Consider the following 22,741-nt stretch of genomic DNA (forward strand, 5'->3'; position numbering starts at 1 on the left):
TTAAGTGTACAATTCAGTGGTATCAAGTATATTTACAAGGTTGTGCAACCACTGTTTCCAGAACTTTTTCATCATCCCAAACAGAAACTCTGTACCCATTCATTAAACAATAACTCCTCATTCTTCCTTGCTCCTGCCCCTAGTAACCACCATTTTACTTTCTGCCTCTATGATTTTGCCTATTCTAGGCACCACATATAAGTAGAGTTATAGAATGTTTGTCCTTTTGAGTCTGGCTTTTTTAACTTAGCTTTTGAGGCTCATCTGTGTTGCAACATGTATCAGTACTTCATTTCTTTCTTCTCTTTTCTTTTCTTCTATTTTCTTTCTTTCTTTCTTTCTTTTTTTTTTTTTTTAGAGTTGGGGTCTGGGTATGTTGCCCAGGCTGGAGTGCAATAGTTATTCACAGTGCAATCATAGTATACTACAGCCTTAAACTCCTGGGCTCAAGTGATCCTCCCACCTAAGCCTCCTGAGCCTGGCCCATTTCTTTTCAAGGCTGACTAATATTCCATTGTATGGATAGACCACATTTTTTCTAGCCATTCATCTCTTGGCCCTTGAGTTGTTTTTTACCTTTTGGCGATTATGAATTATGCTGCTGTGAACATGAGTGTATAACTAATTGGTTCACATTTTTCAAAGGAACTTGGAGAAACTGGAGAAGATACAGTTTGGAGCAGGCAGGGAAAGGTTCTGTTCTGTTTTTCCCATCCCCAACTAAGGCTTTCATAGAAGAGAGAGAGAGTGGGGTGGAGTGGGCGGAGAGATGGCAGGTGGATTCAGAGATGGATGTCAGATAGCTGAGGGGCCAGGAGGAGAGAGGGAGCCCAACCGGTTATACTTGCCCAAAGGTGCTGCTGCTGAGGGAAGGCCCAGAAGGTATAAAGCAAACCCCCAGACAGAGTCAAAAGCCTAGGATCCAGTGGGAGAATAGGTCAGGACCACGATCTCCTGCTGCAAGGGCGGTTCACCCTGCACCACCCAGAGCCAGGCAGAGAGGAATAGGCTTGGGTCAGGTTAGAAATTAAGTCCACTTTACTATCTCCTCCTGGTGTTTTTTTTTTTTTTTTTTTCCTGAATTTCTGTGACTATATCTCCCAGTAAGAAATGTATTTTATACTGCAACTTGGTACATACACTCATTTTTACATATGATTGAAATATTAATTTCACAGCAAACATTTGATACACTCTGATATTTTCTATTCAATTTTATTCCATTAAAAAAACAAAAAAAAAGTTCCTTGTGACCTGGGTCGCCCTTGGCTTGAAAATACTGTGCTACACAAAGCCTCGAGTGCAAAGTTTTTTCTGCCAGTTATTTTTCTTTCTCTATTGAGTTTTTGTCCCTCTTCAGTTGGAAAATGTAAACCATGTACGATCATGTTTCCCTTTTTGTTTTGGCTGTCAGGATACGCAAACCAAGTTGGCATGACCAGGTGGTGGGTCTCTATATGGTAGTCGTGTACTGTGCATACTAATGCCTTGACTTGCTGTACCTCTTTTCTTTCTAGCCGTATTTTCCCTGATCCTAATTATTCATATATTTTTGTTTTGCCACATGAATTCTTGGTAGCTGCCACAAGTCTATGTGGAATGTAATTATGGAATATATAACAAATCACTGAGAACTTTTGATCTTAACTGAGATAAACTTTAGAGGTGAAGTAAAGTCTGTATCTTTAGAGATTTTTTTTTTTTTAAGCAAAGTCTGGACTATAAGATTTTCTTTTAGCTCTATGATTTTCTGATTTATTTTGTTGGCCCTTATTTCAGATTATCTAGAAAGCAACTCCCTCCATTTTTTAAAAAAGAAAGTTGCCATAGTTGCAAAGGCAGAATTTGAGGAAGTTTGGTATTAGTGTGGAGGGAAGGTGTCATTTTGTCTTTAAGTAGAGCCATTTTTCCTTGCACTCACATTTCCTAGAATTCCATCTATTTATGCAGACATTTTTTTTTTAAAATCCCAGGAATGTCTCTTGGTTAAGCTCACCGCCTCTGTCTCCTGTCTCGCCTCAGGTTCCCATCCCCCTGCTTGGTTTACTGTCTAACTGGTGTCCCTGCCACCTGTAGCCTCTCCCCATGGGTCCTTCTGCCATAGGTGTCTGCAGCGAACACACATTTATGGTTGTACTTCCCCTCTGCTCCCAATCCTCCACTCTCCATGCTTCCAAATAATGCAGTCTCTTGAGCTTGCACCAAGGTTGAAATCTCCCTTGCCAATTGATTAGTGCACCCCAACTTCCACTGCACCCACCCCCCCAGTCCTCAGGTGGGAAGGCTCCAAGGGAGGGTGACATGAACAGACCATCTGATACATATGGACTTCTTGAGTGGTGATTTAGACAAGAGAGGATGAGTTTGGAGTTGAGGCCGTTTTTAAACGTACTGTTCACTAAGCAAAGGAACAAAGAAAGATGAGTATTAGTTGTAGGGGAAAAGAAACTTGTGACAGGGAAGAAACATAATCTTAGCGTACAATGTGGCTAGGCTTTCAGTAATGTTCGTGCAGTCGCAATGATGTAAGCACTTACTTATATTAGTTTTCTAGGGCTGCCAGAACAAAGTGCCATAGATCGGGTAGCTTAAACAACAGAAATTTGTTGTCTCACAGTTCTGGAGACTGGAAGTCTGACGTCGGGGTGTTGGTGGGATTGCTTCCTCCTGAGGGCTGTGAGGACAGGATCTCTGTCAGGCCTTTTCCCTTGGCTCTTCACATCGTCTTGCCTCTATGTGCATCTCTGTGTCCAAATTTATCCTTTCTATGAGGACACCAGTCATAATGGATTAGGGCCCACCCTAAAGGTCTCATCTTAATGAATTACATCTATAATCACCCTATTTCCAAATAAGGTCATATTCTGAGGTATTGGGGGTTAGGACATATGAATTTAGGGAGGAAACAATTCAACCCATAACAAAAATGAATACTTATTCAAGCAAAACAATGATACAACCATATGGGGGTGAGGGAGGGTGGGCGGTGTGCAAGGGGGCAGTGGGGGAGAGCACAGACTTCATCTTCCATGCAAAGAAAGAGAGGGGAGCCGTCAAGACGGAGCAATGCTAGCATCTTATTTAGAATGTGGAAGCAAATACCAAATTATCGAGGCAAAGAGGTACAAGTAGTTGCCCCTGGGAGGGGAAGTTGGGAGGCTGAAGAATGCTCTTTTTGGTAACCGATCTTTACAGATGTTTGCATCTTCCAAGTGTGTGTCAGGGTGACTTGGGTGACACAGACCAGCATTGTCTGTGCTGACTGCACCGGACTGCTCTTGCCTTCTTCATTTGAGGTGAGAAAAGGAAGTGGGGACTTAAAGGTCACTACTGACAAGAAGTGAAGTCTTGGGCTTTCTGGGACCCATTTATTGTTTCATTCTGAAAGAACCTAAGAGCTACTTTTTTAGCTCTTTATATGAGATCACTTTAACATATTCCAAAGCAGGAGTTTTGAGGGGTTGGTGTAGTTTATTGCATTTTTGAAATTCTTCAGAAGATATCTACTTTCTTCTCTCTGTTGCAGTTATTGATTTAGAGCTAGAAGCATATGACAGCAACTGTCACTAACCCACTCTGAAGTTAATTTTATTTTGGTTACAAGTAATTGTTTCATGTCTGCTTCTGTAGGGAACAGTGGTGATAGATTTTTCTCTCCTTTTTTCCTTAAAGCCTTCCTCTTACCTGTGCAAACCTCTGTCTCTCTTTCCCTGCTCCCGTAATGTGACAACATAGACGCTGAATCCCAAGTGGGCACTTCTATCTGCAGAAAGCCTACGTTCCTTCTGATGTTAAATAGCTTGTGGAATGTGTTAGTCTGTTAAGTAGCTGGTGGAATTAATGTATTAGGTCATCTGTGGAAACCATTAGAACAAAAACTCTGGCAAAAGAGCAGACCAGGAAAGTTTTAAAAAATATTATACTTTATGGCACATAGTTCAGTGAAATTTGTGCTAGTCGTTAGAAATTCATGCTTGTACTGTCAGCGTGCACACTTAAACAACAAAAAATGAGCTCAAGTGCAGTATGTGGCACATCATTCAACATATACTCACATGCTTGTTCCAAAAAAATGTATATATTCCTTGCATGTGTAGCACTGTGACAGGTAGGGGCTAAGAGTAAAGGAAAATGTCTGATACCTGGTCCCCTCTTTTAAGGAACTTAAATGTACTTTGGGGTGACAAGATATAGGATGTAAGAGAGAATGAACGAGTTAAAATAACCGTCTAAGACAGGGATCAGCAAACTACAGGCTGTATCTGGTCTGCTGATTACTTTTGTAAATAAAGTTTTATTGGAACACAGCCATGTTCATTTGTTTGTGTTTATTGTTGGCAGCTGCTTTATGACTGTAAAGGCAGAGTTGAGTAGTTGCAACAGAATATATGGCCCACCGAGCCTAAAATATTTACTCTCTGGCCCTTTAAGGAAAAGTTTACCAAGTCCTGTTCTAAGACAGTATTTCAAAAGGTGTACAAGGCAGTGTATAAGAAGTAGAAGTGATTTTGTCAATGCAGTAGTTAGTAAGTCTGAGAATGGAATGACGGGTGGCCTGAAAAGGGGTTTCAAGTTGACCTCGGACTATGAGTATGGAGGGCATTTTGTGATGTAAACCAGATTTCCTGGGTGGGAGGAAACAAGGTATCCTCAAGGGGAGAGTGTATGGGGTGATGGGGACCAGGACTCACTGTGCACCTGGGGCTGGGGGCTGGGTATAAATGCAGGTGAGGTTGTCAACATCAAACCTGCACCAGATCGTGGCAGCCTTTGGGTTCCAGGATGAAGACTGAGAACTTCCCCTAAGCCCATGATATCTTTCAAAGGCAATATTTGTTTTCACAGTCAATATTCATTCCAGACCTATTATGTGGTTGACCCCAAGGGGTCGCTAGCATATACTGAGGCACATCACTCTCATGGACTGTTAAATCCAGCTTGTTTATTTCATGTACTGCTAGTTCTAGGTGTGTTTGAAGAAACAGCTATCATTTCCAAGAGGGGTTTAACCTCAAGATCTTCCAAAGGCTACCAATGCCAGGAGACTCGTATGGACAGGTAGTCTCCTGTTTCATGGGGACAATGTTCTGGAGAGTCTTTCAAGAAGGGACTTCTGGAAAGGGATGTTATGTAGATGAGAAATGTTGTTGCTGGGGGAGGAAGGAGGAGACCCCTCTACCCATCCTTGGTCACGGCATTGTCTTTTCCTTCCCCTTAGTGCTTCTGTGCTGTCTGCCATTTTGTCTGAGTCTGCTGAGCTCCCTGCACACATCTGCATGGGGTGTGCATCCAGCCTCTGGATCCCCAGCCCTATGCAGTTGATTGGGCATCGTAATGTTTCTGCCTGCCACCATCTCCCCCACTCCCTGACCACCCCATCCTAGTCTGTGTCCTGCTGTCTTGTCATCTGTCAGGCACTGAGCTTCCCCCCTCTCCCTAGATCAGTTGCCAGAGGCCACTGAAGTCAGCTCAGAATCCTTGATCTCCTACCTGGACACAGCCCTGGGGCGCCCAGGCCCTGCTTGTCTCTGGCCCTGCTGTGGTCTTCACAGCCATCCATCCGTGCCTCCATTTACCTCTCACCTACTCTTTTTTTTTCTTTTTTTGAGACAGTCTTGCTCTGTTGCCCAGGGTAGAGTGCCATGGCATGATCATAGCTCGCTGCAACCTCCAATTCCTAGGCTCAAGCGATCCTCCTGCCTCCTGATGTGCACCGGGATTACAGGTGCACATCACCACACCCGGCTAATTTTTTTCTACTTTTACTAGAGATGGGGTCTCGCTGTTGCTCAGGCTGGTCACCCACTCTTTTTTCTTTTGTAAATTAACACACACACACACACACACACACGCACAAATACAAGAGACAGTTCCATAGTTTATTTTGCACTGAGTTTATTCCAGATGTTTTTTCCTCAAACTCTTCAAATTCTCTTCTCACACCTGCCCCTCACCAACTGATGACCTTGATTCCTATGCAGGAGAAGGTGTCGACTCCCTTATGTACCCTCATCTTCATGTCTTTATATTGCTGTTGTAATGTTGATCCCCTTTTATCCTCTTTTTATCCAATCTCAGAGAAAGAGTTATCCTTCTTTCCTTTTTTTATCCTTCCCTGTCTTCTCTCCTATGATGCACTCCTGACTCATATTCCTGTTGTCCTGCATGGTGCCCCTGTTCCTCCAGACTGTCAATATACACTTACTGGGTCAAAGAGCCAATCTGTCTGAGAAAACGTCGGCTAAGAATGCACAACAGCAGCAGGCCTAATTTGGCCTGGTTTCACATTTGAGTCTACTGCCTGTATTTGTGTGTGCACTTCGCTGTCTTCATGTTTTTATCTGTGCAGCCACAGTATCTGGAACATATGTCTCAGAAAATCTTTGTTGATTGAAAAATATATGAGCAGGAGCAGGGGCAGGAAGAGAGGCTTTGAATCCAGCCTGGCTGGTGGCTGGAAATATCAGCTCCCCAGCCATGGACAAGTTATCTGATCTCTCTGGAAATCAGATTCTTACTAAACTGGGAACAACAATAGGTGCCTCACAGGGCACGTTCCAGTGATTATTGCTGTGTAACAAATTACTCCAAAACTTAGCACCTTCAAAAAGCCATTTTATTATGCTTACAGATTTTGTGGGTCAAGAATTTTGAACAGGGCATTGTGGGGATGGCTTGTCTCATCTCTGCAGTGTCTGTGGCCTCAGCTGGAAAGGCTTGAGGGTAGGGGTGATGTGATAGGTAGGGGCTGGAATCACCTGAAGGCTTGGTCATTCACCTCTCATTCACCTGTCGGTGACTCACCAGTTAGGCCAGGCTGGGGTGACTCAGCAACTAGGCACGCCAACCGGTGCACCTCAGCATGACTTGGCTTCCTCACATCATGGCTGTCTCGGTGTTTCAGCAAGTTGGAAACTTCGAAATACAGCCTTGGAAGTCGCATAGCATCGCCTTCCTGCACTCTATTGGTCAGAGTAGTCACAAGCCTGCCGAGATTTCAAGGCTCAGGGAAGGGGATAAGATTTGTCCTGTCAGTGGGTGGTCTTACTCTTAAAGAGCACGAGGGACAGGAGAGGTTTCTGTAGCCCCCCACCTTGGGAAATACAACCTGCCACAGAGTGATTGGTAGTTAAATAGTACAATGAGGATACAGGCACTCGACAGCTAGGGATTAAGAGTATATTTTCATTCAGCAAATATTTAAGAAGTTCCTACTGTATGCTAGGCAGCAGACCAGTGCTGGGTCTACAGAGGCAAACGAAGCAGACACACTCTCTGCCCTCCTGTAGCTTTCAGTCTAGTAGGCGACACAGGCATAATCACATGTAATTAGATCTGGGACAAGGACTGGAATTCCTTCTCCTTTCCTGGAGAGGGACTGTTTGAACATCTGGATTTGTGTGTTTCATTTTAAGTGGTTTTCCCCCCGAAGAAGGATGAGGAAGGGCGATCTGCCCAGGATTACCGGGGAGTCCTTTGCTGCTGCCTTTTTGGTGCTACTTGTGCAGACCTGGAGGCCTGTAGTGCTGAAAGGCACTGTCAGGCCTGAGGTCTACAAGCGCCCCCTGGCCCTTTTGTTCAGATGAGGCCTTATGTTCCTCTTTCTGAAGAGGGGGTTTAGGAGAGTGGTAGAGGCACCTAGACTTGCCTGGGGGACCATCTTCAACCTAGACATGACCTCCCCTGATGTGGACCAGGGTGGGAGTGGGGGAGGCAGGACGAGGCTCCGCGGGGGATTCTGACACCTCTGCGTGAGGAACTCAGTATGGGAGAGGCCAGCATCTCTCAAACTATACTGTGCGTGTGAGCTTCCTGGGGATCTTGTTATGATGCGGTTTCTGGTTCAGTAGGTCTGGGGGAGGCTAGGGGCTGCTGCTGAGTAGTGAGGGTGTAGGGGGTACCAGGCAGGTCCAGACAGAGGTGCCTGTGGGGGCTTGCCACAGCCAGGCAAGAGTGCTAGTCCTTAGAGAGTGAGGTGCTAGCCAGGTAATCTACCAGATTTCTGTCATGTTTCAGCATGTATTTCTTAAAGATAAGCACTGTTAAAAACCATAATCATGATATCACTTCTACACCTAAACAACCCAAACCACAGCCTTCCTTAGATAAAATGCATCTCAAGAATTCCAAACTCAGAATGTTCACAGAGGTGGCCTTGTCCAAGGTCCACGCTCATCATCATGGTAGAGAGCCCACTTTTGATTGTGCTTGTTGCTTATTATATTTTTTAAGTAGCTAAAAGTATATTTTAATAAAGGAATTAGGATTAAGCATTGTCCAGTCTTCAAAGTAAACCCAGTTTAAGTCCCAGTCAGAAGCCTCTCAGAGTTTCTTCTGTAATATAATGTATTTCTTTCAGGGAGATGATCATGATTTTGATTGCTTGAGGTTGTCTTATATTTTATAATTACTCACAGAGAATGAACTGTAGAACTAAAAAGGAAGATACTTTTCAATCAATTATTTATTTAAAACTATCTATAGATATCCAGTGCCCTTCATAACGACTTCAAGTGCACACACACACACACACACACACATTTTGTTGCCTTTTAAAACCCCATCTTCCTTTCTGGGTATGTTGCTGTGCATAGCATGGTTAGCTGAATCACTTGTGAAATAGTGATTACACCAGCTAGAGTTACACCAGCATTAAGATTTTTCTCTTCATCTTTTCAGTTCAGTGTAGGACATTATTCCTCCACTTGCACATTTGGAGCATTTTAACAATCCGGAAGTGTTTCAGCATGTATTTTGTAAAGATAAGGACTCTTTTCAAAACTATAATCACAATATCACATACACCTACAACAATTAACAATGTTTCCTTATCATCGGACATCTAGTTCGAATATCCAAGTTTTACATATAGTTAAAATATTTTAAAAGGTGTTTTTTTATTTATTTTTATTTCATCTTATTATGGGGGATACAGAATTTCAGGTTACATACGTTGCCCATGGTGTTTGTTTAAATCAGGACTTGGATGATACGTACTTTATAATTGGTTGGTTGTCTTTGAGTCTGTTTTAATGAAGGTTCCACCATGTCTTTTCTTTCTCCTTTGCATTTTTTTTTTGGATGAAGAAACTAAGTCATTTGCCTGTGGGGTGTCCTATAGTCTGGATTTTGCTGACTACATTTTTAAGGTGCCATTTAACATATTTTGGGGCCTCTTGTATCCCGTGTAAACAGGTGGTAAATCCAGAGGCTTGACCCGATCAGGTTTGGTTAGTTGGCTAGAATATTTTGCTGGTGGTGGCACATACTTCCATCACGAGGCTTACGATGCTTGGTTGTCTCTCTTTCTGTAATATCAGCAGCCGTTAGCGACCATTGCCCAGGCTCTTGATTACATTAGAGGTTGCAAAATGTTGATTGTCTAATTCTCTCATTCCTTCTTCATTTATTATCCAGAATACTCCTATGAAAAGAAATTTCTCCTTGTCAACCACTTGGTTATCCTGAATTCGCTTTGCCCTGAAAGGCAGAACAAATGTTTGATTCTTTCTTCTAATTAGCCAGTTTTTAAAAAGAATGAGTTGGTTTCCTAGCATCTTCCACTGGTGACCAATGATTTTTTTTAAAGTATCACTATGAAAGATTATCATGTAACATATGAGACATCAAATCCATTTAATGTCTTTCAGTCCATTGCAGTTATGAGTACTGATACTCATATTGTCCCATTTGTGGACAGTGGGCACCTCTTTACATTTGCTTCTGAGTTCTTTTGACATGACCCTGAGTCATCTTTGATGGCTTCCTTGCTTTCTTGGTATGACAAGATGGTCCAGCCTGATCACTTTTCCTGCCCCAGACCTGTAGTCAGCCATTTCGCCAAGGGTAAGATGGTAGTCAGAGATTAAATATAATTATTCCTGAAAAAAAATTATACATTGCTCTTAAAGCATCCTTCTAGAAGTCATTTGGTGTGGGGCTGTTGATCCTTTTAGATTTATTTATGTATTTATATTAACTCATATGTCAATTTTGGAAAAGGTTTCAAAAAATTTAAACCCCAGTTCAGTTTGTTTAGGTCTTATTCTGTTTATCCAACTTTAAATTGTAACCTTTCAAAGGAAAGTAAATGTTGGGTTTGGATTTTAACTTCACTTCTGTTTTGTATTACTCTGTATAGATACATACTTACTAAGTGGTTTCTGTGACAAAGTATTTACAATGTAGTTGATTAAGAAAACATTGTTGAAGTAGGTACTTGACTAGCAACTTTTAGTTCAAATTGTTCAAATATTAAAAAAGGCCAACCCAAATGATTTGCAAACCATTGGTAGTTACTATGTCCATAGACTCACAATTACTACCTAAAAATTGGTAAAACTTACTATGAAACCATCAAATGCACCCTCCCTAATAACCTACACATTATGGTGCTGCAAATATGCTAGCTGTTATCTCCAGATTAGATGTTGGGTAGCTCAAAGTAGTTATGCTTGTGACAGTTTGAAATTCTAGACTGCTTTGAAGAGCGGTTGTTTTGCTGTTATCTTCCGCTTTTAGTCCTGTGCATTTGTCTCAGATCTCATCTCAGATTCTCAGCATCTTGTCAAAATCATCCTTATATGTTTTTCCCCACTCAACAACAAGCATTTCTTGAGTACTTGATGGGGCGAAGCACTCAGCTAATCACTTGAGGGAGAAAGATGAGTTGGACACTGACTTTTCTTTCTGGACGCCCACAGGCTTCAATCTTACATATCCTTCTGCCTTCCAGGGGCTCACAATAGCAGGATTACTATACCTGGAGGTATAAATGAAGCCTGAAGTGGGACATTAAATCTGCCCAGGGAAGGCAGCGAAGGTTTGCTGTGGTTTGCGCTCATCTACCTCACTGTCTACTTTCTCTCTTACCAGACAGTGCATTTCTTGTTAACAGAAGGGTAAGTGGTGACTCAGCCCTTGCCCACTACCCACTGTGCCGACCAACCACATTTTTCTGTGGAATTGCTCTTAACTTCCCTCCTTTTGACTTGGTCCCTGCCTCTTAGAGCTGATTCAGCTTAGCTACACTGAAATCAACAGAAAGGCTTTTGCTTTTCTTCTTTCATACATATCTGAATATAAAGTCAGCCTCCCATACTCCACTATCCTCAAGAAAAGCAAGAGTTGCTTCCCACTGCAGTCCTTATAGTAGCTTGTACTATAGGGCTCTATGAATTTATTTTCAATGAAATAGTTTAAGCAAATCCTTTAGATACCTTATCCGTAATCAAATGTGTTTCTACCATCCATGTAATGGGTGGTAGATGGTCTGTCAAATAAAACTGTTTCATGAAATGAGAGGGTGTTGTGGGCAGCAAGGTTTTCTAAGTCTTTTATTTTGCATAATCTGTAATTAAATTAATACATCGTATAAGCTGACACTTGACCGTGTCTTTTTCTGTTTTAAAGTTTACATATTCAGATTTGCCCAAAAGCTTTTAGGTCTTGTCACTGAGAAAAATAAGGGAATCACTTTCTAATTAGGCACCTGTCTTTGGGTTTCCTCGAGTCTGAGAACCAGACTATCATTATAAAGTCAGGAAAATCTTTACTCATCCTCAAACTATTTCATTACTTACTGTCAAATATTTATATAAAGCAGCATTCATATTCTTTCTCTCTTCTACTTGAAGAAAAAAAGGTTATATCTTCTTTAGGTGGCTAAACTATTTTGACTAAACTGACCTTTTATTAAATTGGTTTTCTAAGATGCAACTTAAAAGTCTTTTTCTGGGCTAGGTGTGGAGGCCCACGCCTACAATCCCAGCACTTTTGGAGGCTGAGGCAGTAGGATCCCTTGAGGCCAGACATCTGAGACCCTCATCTCTCAAAAACAAAAACAGTTTTTTTTTTCTGGCCAAGCTAATCTTATCCAGTTTGTCCAATATGTGTTTTTAAAAGAGCTCTAGGGCTACAAGGGTTAATTTGAGTCAGGAAGTGTTTAATAACTCTTTGTTTCTACTCCTTGAGCCTTTGTTCCAGGGACAGGCCCTGGCTGACAGAGGCTGAAAGGGACTCCAGGCCCCAAGGCTTTGTGAGTACTTTCCCCTCCAGGCCCTGTGTGGTGTTCTGGTCTTTGATTGAATGCTTTTTTGCTGTTGGGAGCATTGGCTGTAGAATCAAGGCTGATTATAGTGGCACTCAGGAGGCTTAGACCAGAGGGCATGCTTGTTTTGTGGCCAACTGGTCATGTTGATCTTTGACTTTCTCTAATCTTCAAGTCAAACAACATTTACACAACTGCATTTATTTGTGTTGAATAAGGTATGGTTTGATGTTAGTACTTTCTCAGAACACTCCTGGTGTCATATGGATGCACTTGCGCACCAACATTTATTGAGCACCTACTATGAGCCAGACACCAGGTGAAGGTGAGGGGATGCTCAGATCTGCCCTTTTTGAGGATGCCATGCCAAGGGCTGGGTAGGGAGGGTATGTGTGGGGAAGCCCTCCCAGCACAGTGTGATAACGGCCTGTAAGACTAGTGGCTGTCATTTATGGAGCAGCTTCTGTATACAGGAGTTTACAGGTATCACCTCCTGTTTTTTGCAACAGATCATTATTTCCTGATTTTAAAAACAAAGACAATGGACTCAAGCATGGTATCTCGCTCCATGGCACACAGCTAGTAAATATTTAAGCTGGAGTTCACTCCCAGGCCTGCTGGGCTTTCTCTTACACCTCAAGTCCTCTGTAAAGATGCTTAGATAGAGGTGACAAGAGGGGAGAAATGGGCTGGGAGGCTGAGGTTCCTTGCACTGTCCTGGAAAGCACTGAGTGATAAGAGCATCCTTAGTGGTGCCTGAGGCAGACATTGGTGGGCCTTTCTTTCCTCTTGCACAGCTGGATTTGTTTGTTCTCTTATTGCTTGATTCATCTCTTTCTCCCTTTCCCTGCCAATGCCCAGTTCTTTGAGCTGCTACTGGGCCTGCTACAGACATTGTTGAACCCTGCCAGAAGCCATCTGGCCAAAGGTGTGCTGCCCCCAGCCCAGGGAGAGAGTTCAGGCCCGGTGACTCTTTGTCATTGGGGTCCATGTCCTGAGCCCATCTTCCTTGGGAAAGCTGATGTTCAGTTTCTAACAGATTTGAGCCTTGTGAACTACCCAGTTGTTGGTTTGGTGCCCCTTAGTGGTGTGTTTGTGAAGACGCCAAAAGGAACAGGTGGCTGGTGTGTAGGTGAGCTTCATTGTATTAATACTTGGAGATCCCCACAGCACCTGTGGCTTTGACTTGGAAAATTCAGGCCCCCAAACCCCTCCGCCCTGACACTAACAGGAAAGCACTGGATAGTGAGAACTTGGCCTTGTGCAGACTTGTGTAGAGAAGAGTATATTTTTAAAAAAGTTGACGCATGAGCGTATCCATTAGGATTCTCTGATTTCAAGTAACAGAAACCAACTGTCCCTTAACTAAGACAGGAAAAGGGATTGATCAGAGGCTTTGGGGGTGGTTTGCGCAGTAGAAGGAGAAGCTAGAGGGTCAGATCTGGGGACGATAGCAACCAGGCAGGCCCAGGGATCTCTATCTCTTCTGAGAACCCTGTGGGAGAACCTGCTCCAGCCATCTCCAGTCTTTGTCATATTGCTGTGAGTCACAGTTAGGTCCTGTGCCTGTACATTGGCTGGCAGAGGGCAGCACATGTTGATGGACAGTCCCACCAGACTATATCTCATGGCAGAGGAGAAGATTCCCCTAAATAGTTTCCCCTCTCTGAATGGGGAATGTTCTTTCCCTGGGACACAAACACAGTGTACCACCTCAATGACCAAATATCTACAATCATAAATTGCTAAATATCTATCACATAGACTTCTAATTTTTATTTTTAAAAGCTATATTGAGGTATAAATTTTCACACATTTTAAGTGTACAATTTAATGCTTTTTAAAAATTTTAGCATATTTCCATCACCCCCAAAAGATCCCTCATACCCATTTGTAGTCAGTCTGTGTTCCCATCCACAGCCCCAGGCAGCCACTGATATGTTTTCTATCTTTTTTAGTTTTAAATGTAGGTTCTTTATATGTTCCTGATTGGTGTAACTTTTTCTGGGTATTCTAGAAACTATGCTATATATGAAAAAAAAAAAGAAGAAGAAGAACCCCACCCCAGTGTTGTGAAAGTCTGTATCTTGCTGGTCTTGGGTTTCCTGGTATGTTAGTCTGTTTTGTGTTGCTAGAAAGGAAATACCTGGGGCTGGATAATTGATAAAGAAAAAATGTTTATTTGGCTCATGGTTCTGCAGGCTGTACAAAGGTGGCGCCAGCATCTGCTGGGCTTCAGGGAGCTCCCAATCAAGGCAGAAGGAGAAGGGGGAGCAGGTGTGTTACATGGTGAGAGAGGGTGGAGGTGATGCCAGGCTCCTTTAAACAACCAGCTCTTGTGTGAACTAATTAAGTGAGAACTCACTCATTATTGAGGTGAGGACACCAAGCTGTTCATGAGGGATCTGCCCCCATGACCCAAACACCTCCCACTAGGCCCCACTTCCAACACTGGGATTAGATTTCAACATGAGATTTGGAGGGGACAAACATCCAAACCATACCAGCCTGCTTTCCCCTTTAGGTCTTCCTTTCTCTCATGTGAACTGTAATTTGGGAAGCCAAGTCCTGGTCTTATTTAGCTCTCAATCTCTCTAAGCTTCAGTCATGGAACCTTGCAGGCCTTAATTCCTCATCTGCAAAATTCAGAAAAAAAAATGGACAAGATGATATCTAATGTTCTTTCCATCACTAATGATTGTCACTCATGATCTTTTTTGGTGCAATCTTTTTTGGCAAAAAAATTACTTCTTGATTTTCTGTGCTCTCTTCAATCAGAGGACTGAAACGAAGCATGAAAATTAAAAATGTATTCTTCAGAATCCACAAAACAAGTGCAAAAGCAATATGTGTGTAACATTTTTACTTCTGAAATGATTAAAACTTACTGCACTGAGACCTCTGCAACATTATGTATATGTGTATATAACGAAGGAAATTAATTGGAAACTTTCATTCTCCTTCATGCTTTCTAGTTTATTCAAATATTTATTGAGCCAGACACGATGCTAGGTGAGGGATTTAGAATCCTGGAAAAGATAAGGGCTTTTCCCAGGTGGAACTTGCAGCCTGCTTGGGGTAAGTCAACATGAAATTGCTGCGGGTGAGAGGAAGGACTGTGTGCAGAGGCAGGGAGGGGCCTGGTCACAGCTGGGGCCTCAGAAAAGCCACCGCCGCCACCGTGAGAAGTTGGCCGTGAGAAGCTGCTTGGCAGCTGGCTCAGCCAACCGACAGTTAAAAACCACCCATTTCATCTCTGGGGGAGGAGACATTCCAGCAAGTTTGAAGGTCTGGAGATAGGGGAGCTTGAAGTGTTTTGCATTTCTAAGCAGATCTCTTATCTCCTCTGGTTCTATCTTTTGTAACCTGGGTTAACTGTGGCTTTGGTTTTTGCAGCGACAGTAGGTGTAGCAAACTTGTGGAGGCTGGCTTTTGGCACAGCAGGCAGCTGGAGGGTGGTATTTTTCTGAGGGGGAGACGTTCTTAAGTTTTTTAATTTATAGTGTCTTTAAATATGGGATTTTGTTTACCGTTGTCCTGATTACACCTCTGATATATTTTGTAATATTTAGTTTAATGTTTTAATTTTGTGCTCATGCCCAGAGGTAATTTCCTAAAGTGTACCATTAAAAAAAAATCTTAGGCAGCTTCTTGAAGGCAAGGAAATGGGTTTTGGGAGGGTACAGACTTTCTCCTGGGCTCTCATGAATATTTTTGCTGTGTTTGTGCAGTTCGAGGTTTTTGTCACCTGTTTGCCAAATATCCTAAACCATTGCTGTCCAATGGAAATACAAGCCACATATGTAACTTTAAATATTCTGGTCACCATATTAATAAGATATATATTTTTTTAACTGAACATATTTGTTTTATTTGTAATAGCCAAAAATGAGAATCAACCCAATGTCCTTCAATGGGTGAATGTTTTAACAAACTGTGATACGTGCACACTACAGAATACTACACAACAATAAAAAGAAATTGGCTATAGATACATTCAACAAACTTGAGTGAATATTCAGGGATTTATTCTGAGTGAAAAAGTTGATCCCTAACAGTTACATGCCATATGATTCCATTTATACAACATTTTTGAAATGACAAGATTTTAAAAATAGAAGAATGTTGGTTGCCAAGGTTAATATTTTTAAAAGGCAAAATTAATCCAAATAATATATTTATGTAATCCAACATATCCAAAATATCATTTCAACATGCAATCAATATAAAAGTTGTTAATGAGCTATTTTACATCCTGTTTTTCCCCAAATAAGGCTTTGAAACTTGGTGTATGCCTTCCAGCACATCTCAAGTCAGACTAGCCACATTTCAAGTACTCAATAGCCACATATGGCTGGAGATACTACATTGGACAACAAAGTTCTCAATCTCTCAAAGGCTGACAGAGGACACAGGAAAGGGCCCTTAGAGGGAGTAAGAGAGACATATCCTCGTGACTTATGAGCTCTTAACAAAGCCATACACAGGTTTCCTCCTCTTAGAGAAACCTGATATGTAAAAAATTCATCTTGACAGGAAAGGTAAAGCAGGAAGTAATTATTCATGTTACAAAAGAATCAACCGCAGGATCTTTTAAATAGCAAGCTCCTTTAGTGTGCTGAAGCTGAAGAGTCTGACTCAATTTGCAAAAATGTGATCGACACTTGCCATTTTAGTAGCGCCTTTGTTGGGCAGAAAACAATCTGCCCTCAGAAAATGCACCCTGAGTGGTCAGTTTATCAAGTCTTTATTGAGCACTTACTGCATGTCAAGGAAGCTTCTAGGAGCCTGGACAGAACTGAGAGGGATCCATACCCAGAAGGCATTTAGGGGCTCACAGGGAGGAGGAGACACAGCCTGGGATCCCTCAATGGCAGAAGCCAGGGAGGTGACGTGGAGGGTGGGGGCTCAGCTGGGGCCAGAAGGCAAGGAGGATGCAGGTGATTACTTAAGTTTAAAGAAAAGCTAAAACTGGGAGTTTAAAGAAAGGGTAAATCAGGAAAGACCAGCTAAATAGGATGTTGGGAAGACTTGAATATTATGCAGTTATGCTTTATTTATCTTTGAGTCCCCAATCCTAATCCCCAACCAGCCTAGGAGGATGCCTCAATTAAGGTGTGTCCTTAGGCTCACTGAAAGAGAAAAATCAAATAAAAACCAGGATTCACTTCTCTCCAGTTTGTCACAACAGGCAGCAGCTGTTTACTTCTTAGTAAACATCTACTTGAAGCAGATTCCTTTTGCCTGTTCTGAGTTTACCTTGGTAAAGCTCACATAGAGAACAGAGAAAACACAAGTTGCTCTTTCAGAAGGAAGAAGAAATGCTATTTATTGGTCAGGTCCTGAGTCCCTGAAAGTACATAGGGTTTAAGTTCACCAGCAAGATGGGCCCCTTGACCAGCTCCCTGCTTAGAAGCTTTCCTGTTCTCCGCTCTCCTGTAGGCATGCCCCAATCCCACCTGCCATGCTTGCTTTTATGTTCCCAGTCAGAAAAGCTATAATCTTTCATCTCCAGGTGCCAATGGGGACCAGCCTTGGGGAGCCTAGGTCCGTGTTCCAAGCCCTTTCTTTTCTTGTTTAAAACAATAATTGAGTATCTCCATATATATGTAATTATTTATTTATAGATTATGTGCATATGTTACTCTACTAACTGAAGATTGAGAACACCCCAGAGAGGCTCTTAAACACTTTTTTTAGGCTTAATGAATGTTTGGAAAACATGAGATTGAGTATTGAATGACTTTAGACATTGATGGAAAATGAAGACATTTTCTTCGTGGTTCAGGTACATAGTTTTTTTTTAATTAGTAATATTTATTTATTAATAGTAAAACAGCTACCAGATCAACCTTCTACATCAATTATATAATGTGTCAGGGGTCCTAAGTCCATTTTTTTAAAATTTCAGAATACTATGGGGGTACAAATGTTTTGGTTATGTACCGTTTGAGTTAAAGTTATAAGTGTGCCCATCCCCCAGATAGTGTACATTGTACCCGTTAGGTGTGAATTTACGCATCCCCTCTTCTCCCTCCCACCTGCTTGATTTCCGATGAATGTTATTTCCATATGTGCACATAAATGTTAAATATCTTGCTAACCCCGATGGTTTGACACTTACACCTACCTTAAAGGTGGAAGTAAACCTGTATTACAAGTGATCTTGATAATTGAGAATTTTTTTGGTGATCTCCCTGTAAGATCTGATTGGCTTGTCCTTGTGTTCTCCTCCCAATGTGGCTGGCAAGGAGATCCCACCAGGAGCTGAAGTGGCAGCTCTGCCATTTTCTTGGTTACTTGGCTTCATGTTGAGCACTGTCTATGACTCCTACTTTTCTTTACACAAATCTTTCCAAGCAGCTAATAATCCCTTTAGTGGGAGTGATTTTAGTTAAAAGGGGTAATATCCATAAAGAGGCTTTACCAGGAGGCATCACAGAGCTGAAGTGTAGCCCACCATGCTGAAGGCCGGTGCTTGCCCTGGTAGTGCTCCTTGGTTCCACTGTCCCTCTGGCTGTTTCCTTCCCCTCAGAGGACCCCTGACTGTGTGACCTAGAGACTGGATGAAGGATCCAGTGTCATTCTGTAAATGGAACAGTAGAGAAGTTGAATTTTTCTCTCTTTAAAATTAAAATAAAATGAGAAGACATTCTAGCTTTTTCTCCCATCATCTCAACAGATCCCTGAAGTGGGTGCATCCCACTTTTGGAAAGCACTGACTCAGAAAATAAGCTTAACTTCTTTGATGAGGTTCGGGTTCTTTAATTGGGAAGATGGGGATCATAATATTGTGAGGATTAAATGAGATAGTCTAGGGAAAGGTGTGTGGCACATGAACAGTGGTTACTGTAATCTCAGTTCTTATAGTAAAGCTTTAATAGATCAATATCTAGGTGATTTGAAGAAAGTGGTGTTTTAATCGACCTGGTTCCGGTTGTTATGACAGCTCATTTTACCTGCTGGGGAACAGAGCATGATACAAGAAAATCAGAGTGTTTGTGCTTGTCTACTTGTCAGGAACTTGGAGAAATCTGCAAAGATTGCTTTGTCCATACTGTTACACTCCTTTCTGTTGATAAGTGATGAGAATGGTTTGCAACTCAACTTCATCCCAGACAGATTTATGACAGTGGGATCAGACAGCTAATTTTTGGAATGACAAAATGATGTAGGAGAGGAAACTCCATTTGGAGTTGCTCATGAACTGTCTGGTTTAGTGGACGTGATGAAGTGGACAGAAGGAGTGCCCCGGCCTGGATGGATAGGATATTCCGAACTGGAGGAGCTTTGGGAATTTGTCCCAAATGGATATATAAAGCCCATGTGATAGATAGGTCCCCACTCACCTACCAGCCTTTTTCCTGGAAAAACCTACCTCAATATATTGCATTTATTTTTTTTTACTCATTTGTGCTTTTTGTCTCCTATTTAAGAAAACTTTGCCAAAGCGAAGGTCATTAAGATTTTCTCCTGTGCATTCTTGTAAAACTTTTATAGTTTTAGCTCTTACATTTAGGTCTATAATCCATTTTGCTCTTACATTTAGGTCTGTAATCCATTTTGAGTTAATTTTAGTATATGCAGTCTATGTTGAGCTCATTTAACTTTTCCTATTCCATTAATTTTGCCATAATTTCTGAATTGCTAATTCACCACTTGGGGTTTTATCTAATTTTTGTTATCCTTGTATTCATTTATTTGCCATTCATTCATTCATTCATTCATATGGAGCTGCAAATAAAAAAGGAAAAGGTCATGAGATTGGTTTGTATTGAGGTGGTCATGAGGAGAAGCCCACCATCTAAATGAATTGCATAATTGATATATGGATAAGTTAACTCATCTCTGGATTGGTTAGTTCTGTTAATTTGCACTGGCACTCTACCAGCAAGAAGACCCATCTTTCTTCCCTGTTGCCTCTGCCTGTTACCAAGTATGAGAGATTACCATAGATTGGGAAAACAATTTAACATGGTATTGCTGCCTAAGAACTCCTCTGTTGAGGAGGCAATTGTGGTTCTGATGTAGGCAGTCTGAGACATTGGTTCGACCAGTTGGGACCTCTGCACCAGCTGTCTTTACATATGTTGTCGCTGCAAGATGGATATTACCTCTGTAGGGTGGGAATTATGACCCTTGACATTTTGTACAACTGAGGCCCAGATAGGTTAGCATCACATAGTTAGTACTGGCGAAGGAAGGGGGACCCAAGAGCTGAGCTCATGTGTTGTCTGCACTCTGTGCTTGGGGAGACGATGCTGGACTCCCTCTGGGTGAAGCAAACATTATTAGCTGGCTGTCATTATGTGGTTTCCCCTCTGAATCCCCTCCTGGCCCTGAGACCTGTAGGCCACCCTGCCTGTGCCTGACCACGGACCAGCATTTCGTGTGGTTTCTGTGCTGCAGGCTTCAGGTTAACCAAAATTGGGTTGATGTGTGTGGCCCTGTTATTTTGAATATTCATAGAGGGGAAGTCTTTTTAATGTGATTTTACTGGCCTTCTAGGGACACTGGGCCTCAGACTTCTCCAACATCTAATCTGAGTTGCTCTTTTTTCCCTGTTCCTTCCAGTGGAGGCCATAGTGGAGTTTGACTACCAGGCCCAGCACGACGATGAGCTGACCATCAGCGTGGGTGAGATCATCACCAACATCAGGAAGGAGGATGGAGGCTGGTGGGAGGGACAGATCAATGGCAGGAGAGGTTTGTTCCCTGACAACTTTGTAAGAGTGAGTACAAAGCAAAACCCTTTTCCTGTCTCCTGTGTGGGCTCTGCTGACCAAAGGCTGTGGGGCACTTGAGGATTGATTGCATGGGACTCCCTTAGGGGATGAGTTGACAGCTTGACCTCCTGTGTGATATCCAGAAGAGCGGGTATAGCTCTGCCCCGGATATCTGGGATACCTGTTTTGAAATTGCTTCTGTTAGACCCAGAATGATCTGTTTCCAAACTGTGTATCACTTCTTAGAAAATGCTGGAAAAAATATCAAGCTTGTTACATTGTATAATTTATGTACTTGTTTATTTGCCTTGAGAGTTTAAAAGAATTTTACTTTTTTCCATTCCACGCAAAATGCAGGTGAAACTCAGTTTTGACCACTTAAGTAGCAGTCAAAGTAAGCGTAGAATCCAAATTATGCTATTTTCTACCTTTGTATTTATATTGCCTTTTTGATGGGAGCAATATTATTTTCCTTTACCCCTTTATGTCCATGAAGCGTTGAACAAAACCTATTCCCTTGGGAAGGGTTTGAAAATTATGCTCTTTGCAGAAGTCATCTAGGGGTTAATTACAAAAAAGTATCTTATTCATGTTAATAAATTATATACTGCACAATTGTAAATCATAGTTTAAATTGTTGGGTAAAAAAAGGATCACCTGGAGGCTGTTCTTCATGGGAAATACTAACTGGGTCTAAAAGTCCTTGTACCATGAACTTCCTGTCCCCCACTGGAGAAGAATGGATTGTTTTTGGTAGGAAGAGCTGCATGCAGAAACCCGCAGGTCCCCCCTGCTGTCGTCTCTGTGGCACCAGATCATACTTCAAAAGAGTGTGCCTAGGCTGTGGGGAGGCAGGTGTAGGGAACCTTGGGCCCAGAGAAGCAGGTGGTCCCCATAAAGGAGCCCCGAGTATTGGGTGGGAGGGTTTCATGACAAAGGGTTGTTGATGAAAAAATGTGCGATGTGCTCTGGACTTCCAACCTCGGGGCCCTCTACCTCTGCCCCTTCCATGTCTGAAATGAATAGGAACCTAGTTAAATCTTTCTTCAGGATTTTGTCACAGGGTGATCCTGCCAACATTTCTTTTTTCTTTTCTTTTTGGTGTGCAGAAAGTTGGGGGGAATTTTGTTGGTGACATGCTGATAGACATTGCTTTCTGTAGTTATAGGAGTATAGACTTTTTTATTTCCTGGACTACACTTGAATCCAGCAGCTCTCTCCCATTTTAACAGTTGGAAAGCTTTATATAAAGGTCACCCGCGGATTGACTCTGTTGAGGTGTAAATGGAAGTTATTGTTTGGCCTTTTGGAAACAAAACCCTCAAATTTGGGAGAGGATTGTAATTTAAATTGAGCCAAATGCTAGTGTGGAAGGAGGGTTTTTTCAGATAAAAGGGACAATGGTTGGAGTGAAGATGGAGGCAGGAATGAGAGAAGAGGAGCCTGGGAAGGAAAAGGGAGTGCAGCATCAGCCCCAGTTTTGAAGGTAGGCCGTATTTTGAATGCCTTTAATGTGTCCTGTTGGCTTAGCGTGCCCTCATTTTAAACCACAAATCCATAGAGTCAGAGGACTAACTTGGAAGGCACTTACAAAGTCTGCAGAATTTGCTCAGGGCATACGGCTGGTGTGCTGTCAGTGACTGTGGAGGGCCGGAGGGAACTAGGACCGGGAAACGCAGTGTAGGAATTGTCTACATGGGCTCTAGGACCCGGCCCTCTGCCTCACTCAGAGAGGACTCCTCACTGTGAAATGGAGGTGGTGTCCTGACCACCAGGAGGTCTCCCCATTGCCCCGCCTGCTCTGCTTTGGGTCAGGCCAGTGTGGGTCATGGCAGTGGGCTCCTGCCCTGTGGCTTCCCATGGGCTCTGGCTCCACAGGAGCCCTGGTGGGAGATGGCAGGGAGCTGGGGAGGCCAGTGAGATCAGGGGTGGTCCCGCTGGCTCCCTGCCCAGGGAGTTTTGGGCT

At 42.5% G+C, this 22,741-nt stretch overlaps 1 protein-coding gene across 10 annotated transcripts in view; it reads left to right on the forward strand.

The window, feature by feature from the left end:
- SH3KBP1 (SH3 domain containing kinase binding protein 1) overlaps positions 1-22,741 on the forward strand; it is a 312,915-nt gene that overhangs the window by 23,443 nt on the left and 266,731 nt on the right. For 7 of the 10 annotated variants that reach the window (XM_069464019.1, XM_069464022.1, XM_069464020.1 and 4 more), the window contains exon 2: positions 20,624-20,781. In XM_069464019.1, the coding sequence (XP_069320120.1) occupies positions 20,624-20,781 (158 nt within the window). Of the gene's footprint in view, positions 1-20,623; positions 20,782-22,192; positions 22,262-22,741 lie in introns of those variants that run through there. The other 3 variants (XM_069464029.1, XM_069464025.1, XM_069464030.1) reach the window with 1 other exon arrangement.

Source organism: Eulemur rufifrons, chromosome 30 (assembly GCF_041146395.1).
Source record: "Eulemur rufifrons isolate Redbay chromosome 30, OSU_ERuf_1, whole genome shotgun sequence".
In the NCBI taxonomy this organism is placed as follows: domain Eukaryota; kingdom Metazoa; phylum Chordata; class Mammalia; order Primates; family Lemuridae; genus Eulemur; species Eulemur rufifrons.